The sequence below is a fragment of the Saccostrea cucullata genome, unplaced genomic scaffold (genome assembly GCF_032062105.1).
Source record: "Saccostrea cucullata isolate Sc308-1 unplaced genomic scaffold, CSIRO_AGI_Scuc_v1 ctg4825, whole genome shotgun sequence".
In the NCBI taxonomy this organism is placed as follows: Eukaryota; Metazoa; Mollusca; class Bivalvia; order Ostreida; family Ostreidae; genus Saccostrea; species Saccostrea cuccullata.
The window spans coordinates 62,352-68,852 of NW_026936494.1; the positions used below are offsets into that span (position 1 = coordinate 62,352).

Sequence of the window (6,501 nt, forward strand, 5' to 3'; positions counted from 1 at the left end):
AAACGTGATGACTTTAACTTTTCTATCGTCAACTTCCCTTACTTATGCAGCAATATACCTTCATCACCTGCATACGGAGTATATATATCTCAGTTGATTCGATACGCAAGAGCATGCTCTACGTATGAACAATTTCTTAAACGAGGTAAATTATTGACAAGCAAGTTGATGAAACAAGAATATCAACAGTCTCGTTTAAAGTCATCATTTCGTAAATTCTATGGTCGATACAATGACCTTGTCAGCAAATACAATTTATCATTGAATGAAATGCTGACTGACGTTTTTCATACCAATTGTTAGTCCATTATTTATACACTGAATTGACGACGGATTTTTTCCGTTATTTCCTGATTATGACAACGAGCACACGGCGGGTGTGACCGGTCGGCAGGGGATGCTCACTCCTCCATGGCACCTGATCCCACCTCTGATGTTTCGGAGGTCCGTGTTTGCTCTGCTCTTATTTTGTATATTGTTTAATGGACGTTGAGATTGAATACTGTTCGTTATTTCCATATCCTTCTTTCATGAATTAATGCCTGTCCACACGCAGGTAGGTTAAGGTTACAACCAAATATTCTACTTGCCTATATGCTATGACGTCATAATAAGCTATATGACGTGAGATTTAGAGATAACAATTTCTTAAAATCGATATCTAAGATTGATTTGAGGTCGTAAAAATGAACCAAAATATACAGAGGAATAATATCAACGGAAATTTGTCGTTCCTGGGCCTCTGTAGTCATCACAAGGGGTTACATACCAAACCCGTGACGTCATAACTGTTGATCATGCAGTAGCAGAATGAAAGTGAAAAGTAACGAAAATTGATGTAAACAAACACAAAAAATCGGAGTTTAAAAGCATTTAGAATGAATATCATGTGTGATTCTTGTGGGAATAAAGCGTATGAATAAGGTATGGTAATATAATTCTGCAATTTCTTCGTAAAATTAAAGCAGGGAGGGTGTTTACTTGTCGATCAGCCTTTCCTCTGTCGTTCGTAACAAAAAAGATGCAAAAGTTCAACACTACGCCGCATACCTTGAAACTTAATTTTTGTTTCTATCTAAAGTTCTTATTCTTTTGTTTTTGGAAAGTGCTGCTAGAACCGTATGGTTTACGGGAATTGATGCATTTTTTTCGATGTTATTAACAAAATGTTAAAATTTTGGGAAGGATTCGTCCGAAATTGTTGAATAATTATTTCTATAAGAGGACAGTAGGATTCTAGCAGCTCTTTTCATGGTACAGAGATGTTTTAACATAACTATTAATGTAAATTGGAACTAATTATCTCCGGGGTAGTGTTAAACTTTTCACTTGTTCATTAAGGCATATTTTCTAATTATAGACGTCACGTGGTGACGTCGTGGTGAAGTGCCTCCTGTAGTATAAGTTCCATTGAAGTCTATAGAATACATAATTATGGTAAAAGTTTTATCCTTGACTTTTCCGATTTATTAGTGTTGCATAATTATAAAAAAAAGTGTTAATTCGCCGAAGTCTGATCCATGTGCTGCCTTAACAAACCCGCGCATTCATTATATAAGAATCAGTAAGGAATTCAACGGAGCAGTTCTTATACTGTTGTATAACTGTTTAAATGTTGATATTTTCTTTGGTTTCTATTGTTTATATGGATTTTAGACTGTTTACTTTTTCATGGGTGATTAAAGGTAAAGTATGCAACTTGTTTGATATTGATTTACTAGTAAAGATTAAAGATAACGTATTACCTTTACGATCAATAAAACAGAACTATTTCTTGACATAGAAAGATAAAAAAAATGGCGTGAAAGTTTTCAATTTATTTGCTCATGAACATGTATTTTGAATTATATTTCCGAATAACCTGTTTTCAAACACCCCTCTACTATGACCTAGATTATAAGAAAAAAAAATTTAGTCAGTTTCCTTTTGAAAATTTTGGAAAGTTTGGTATCATCTATAAGTTGATCCTCGGACAGTTAAGATTGATGTTCATTATCTTCATATGTTACATCAGACTTAGTTTTCATCAGAATTTTCCGTTTGTCCAATGATGTCAGCTGTTACAACTTCTGATTTAAAGGTGTGTGTTTGCTCTGCTAATAGTCTGTATTGTGTAAATGGACTTTAAGGCATGATCAGTGATTGTTACCATCAAATTTCGCCCAAACGTTAAGCCTGAGTTAAAAATAAGAATTGTGAATATACATTATACAGCAATGTTAAAGCTACCAATTTGTGATCCATTTCACTGGAAGATAGAATTCTACTGCAACACATGTAATAGAGACCTTTGTGCTTCTTGTAAGGAGTAACATGTAATAGATCTGGACACTATTTACCATGATGGAATAATAAGTCAATATAAGAATGGAGTCATGATATCAGAGGCATGTAAAAGACATCCAGACAAAAAATATGACCGCTGGTGTCTGTCTTGTAAAAATCCAATTTGTGTCAAATGTAATGAACACCAACAACATGAAACACAGAATATAGAATCATTTTACAAGGTGTGCAGAGAACAGAACAATGACAGAATTATTCACCTCCGAGGCGAGACACTTCCTCATAGTATGGCTATCTTAGCGGATATAAAATCTGACCAGAAAACAGAAAAACATCAAGCGGAATCATTCGAAATCATGGTAAAAAATGAAAAGAAAAGCTCAGAGAATTTTATCGATAAAAAAATGCGAAAGGAATGTACTAAATTAAACTCTCAAATAATCTCATTAATTTATCAGTAGCGAAAGCGACATTTAAAAAAAAATAATGAAATATGAACATAGATTTGAACAGATATCAAACAGACCAGTAGGATTCCTTTCATGCTTTAAGAGGTTTCAAGTTCCTAAACTGGATGGAATTAATGAGGATTTGAGTTGTTTTTAAAATAGGAAATATCCAACAGAAAGAGATAGGGAAGAGGCAAGTAAAAAAATGACTTTCTCCTGGAAATAATGCTCGAAATTGATATGTTTCACGAATCTATAATTGTGATAGACATGTTAGAGATCGATGAAGATCGCGATCGGATTCGTCATACTAGTATTTCCCTTGGATTACCAAACAAAATCTGGATAAGCGATAAAAACAGACTGGTCCTGGCAAGCACAACTCCCTTCATGTCATCGCTACATTCGCTGGCAGTTACAGATATTGGAACGGGTGTACATACAGTGACCAACGAAAAAGAACTTATTTACATAAATATAAATGAGAACATCTGCAAACTTTCACGAGACAACACAACCGTATCAACAATTATATTAAAATCAGATCCATGGAGGCCACTCTGTGTTTACAGCTCCACTTTAAATGGAGATCTATTGGTTGGTTCTGGTAAATATGATAAAGACTATCAAACAGAATCCAAAATAAACCAGCATTTTCATACGGAGGACAGAGTAAACCGATACGATAGCAAAATATTACAGATACAAACTGTCCAATACAAAAGGCGTAAAGAGAAAATTTATAATTGTCCTGCATACATAACAGAAAACAGTAACGGAGATGTTATTGTGTCCGATAAAAGATCTTCACATAGTGATGATAATGGTGTTGTCGTCGTAACGGACCGTCAGGGAATCTTTCGGTTCTCCTACAACGGACCTCCATTCGAGAGCCAATCATTTTTTCCTTGTGGGATTTGCACAGACGGACTATCAAAAATTGTGGTTTGTGATCACAACTCAGGCACCGTACAATTGATTGACAAAGATGAACATTTTCTTATGTATCTCTTGACTTCCCCAGACATCATGCCACCATGGAGTCTTGCCTATGATGACATTAACCACTGCTTATTGGTTGAATCAAGTATGGGTGAAATATTTTTATACAGATGCATTAACAGAAAGAATTACTATTAAAATTGATTAAAGAACAGGATCTGACATAATAATATAGAGAATATTTATTATTTAGAATACGATTTGAGAAAATAGTGGATACAATTACAATTGGATATATATTTTGTCAGATTTTAAGCAGTATAATGAATGTTTTATTATGTTCCCCAAACGAAGTTGGGGAACATATTGTTTTTACTCTGTTTCCTATTATTCTTATTATTCTTATTATTTTTCTTCTTCCTGGGAAAATTTTGTTCACGAGTGATCTTGTAAACTACACATCCGACTTAGGTGAAACCTTTTTAGGGTTAGTAGGCATGTTATGTAGAGTTGCCAAACAAAGGTCATTTTGCGCGCACGTGCTTGCAAGAGCGCGCACGTGCATTAGGTGAAATTACCAATATAATGGATATTGCCGTAACTTTTCTATTTTTTGATGAAATTTTTTGAAACTCACAATGTAAGGATACATTAGTAGTATAGACAAGATAGCATGGTCAAAATAGCAAGATCTCACGCGCATGCACGTGCGCTTCGATCTGATTGGCTGAAACTAAAGTATCAATAACTTTCTTGTTTCTTGTGATAATCCTTTGAAATTTTGAACATAGTCCTACATTATAATGATCTACCGCATGATATATAAGAATTTTCATGAAAGCATGTGCGTGTGCTGCAAGCTGATTGGCTGAAACTTTAAATGGCTATATCTCCTTTGTTTTTTGACGAAATTCTTTGAAATTTAAAGTATAGTCATGCATTGGGATATCCTACAAAATGATATAGAAAAAATATCATGAAATCACGCGCATGCACGTGTGCTGCAATTTGATTGGCTGAAACTTTAAATTGCTATTTCTCCTTTGTTTTTTGACGAAATTCTTTGAAATTTAAAATATAGTCATGTATTAGGATATCCTAAAAAATGATATTAAAAAAAATCATGAAATCACGCGCATGCACGTGTGCTGCAATCTGATTGGCTGAAACTTTAAATGGCTATAACTCCCTTGTTTTTCAACCAAACAGGATGGGATTTAGAACATAGATAGATGTAAGGGACTCCTACAAGAAGGTATGATCATCATGCACGTGCACGCACGTGCTTGTATTTGAAACGAGTATATCTAAAACTACTCTTGAAAGACAAGATGATATGGTCATAACGCACATGCATTCACATGCGCTTGGGTGCAATGCTAAAAATTGAATATAATTGGTATCCTTCTGGAAAAACGTTGTTAAAGTCAAAAATGCAAAGAGTTTGTCGTATTTAATGAAGCTTACAGGGAATATGGCACCGAAAGGGATTTGGGGAGCGTTTGGGGAACATCTGTAACGGTTCCCGTTACAATTAGCACTAGTTTCATTATATTCTGTATTATTTTTTTCAGACATTTATAGGTATTCCTAATATATTTTCTTCAACATGTTATATAATACTTCAGACATAATCTGTAGAATTATTATTGCAATTGGATTTGTATTTTGTCAGATTTAAGCAATACAATGTATGTATTTTTCCCTTTATATTCTGTATTCTTTTTTATCGACATTTATAGATATTCATATTAAATTTTCCCTATACGTTGTAAAATAATAAACCAGACATAATCCATAAAATTTTAATAATTATTGAATACTGTAGACGTACTTTTTCCACGGGGTCTTAAATCAGCGGAATCTCTATTTCTGTTCAATCCGCTGATTGAACATTACGCGGATACCTTAAGACTCTTTATGTACGCCTTTATTAAAATATTAAGTTCAATGGGACAAATTTCCGCGGAAAATTTGTGACCACAAACATAGCGTAAATTAATACCACCCGATAAAATGTACTTCTACAGTAAATATAAAAGTTCATTTTTACATTCTAATTAAATACTTACCAAAATATTTGCAGTGTGTTACTTGTACTAGCAATCATGTAACACTTTAAATGTTACATTGATTTTAGAATTATAATTTATTTTATGTTCCTTAGTTATTAATGTATGACCGAAGCAAAGTCAACTGAGCTAGTTTTTTGATGGATCAAAAGAAATTTAACTTCAAAAGAAAACGTCGCCCGCGTGGCGCAGTGGTTAGAGCGTCTGCTCCTAGAGTCGCGAAATAAGGAGTCAATCAACAGTAGGTGCTGGCATGAAAAAGATCCCTCACTGCTCAAAGGCCCTGAATGCCGAGTATAGGACAAACTTTGTAGCTCTCCACCGGCAAGTCGTGGCGGCACCATATGAATGAAAAATTCTCGAGAGGGACGTTAAACAACATACAATCAAGCAATCAGTCAATCAATCAAAAGGAACATCCAAATCATGTTATAAATGACAAAACAGGCTCATAAAGTAAAAAATAATATTGATAAAAATGCGGATGGAATCTACTAAATTAAATTGTCAATTAGTCTCATCAAAATTTCAAATTTTACAAGAACATATTAAAAAAATGATGAAATATGAACAGGAATTTGAAGTTATCAAACAGACCAGTCGGATCCCTTTTATGGCTAAGAAGTTTTATAGTCCTAAAATAAATGAATTTAAGAAAGAGATGATTTGCTTAATAGGGAAATACAACAAATATAAGGAAAATGAAAATAGGAAATGAGTCTCTCCTGAAAATGTTCAAATATGAGATTCAA

The 6,501-nt window shown here is 33.8% G+C and overlaps 1 protein-coding gene across 1 annotated transcript; it reads left to right on the forward strand.

Moving 5' to 3' along the window:
* Positions 1–3,005: 3,005 nt before the first annotated feature.
* LOC134245718 (uncharacterized) lies at positions 3,006–3,875 on the forward strand. Its single transcript, XM_062727978.1, has one exon. It carries the CDS (start codon positions 3,006–3,008, stop codon positions 3,873–3,875), a length of 870 nt encoding a protein of 289 aa, XP_062583962.1.
* The last annotated feature ends 2,626 nt before the right edge of the window (positions 3,876–6,501 follow it).

Excerpts from the sequence above, each read along its gene's own strand:
- LOC134245718 (XM_062727978.1), top strand. The coding sequence starts at position 3,006 with ATGTTAGAGATCGATGAAGATCGCGATCGGATTCGTCATACTAGTATT.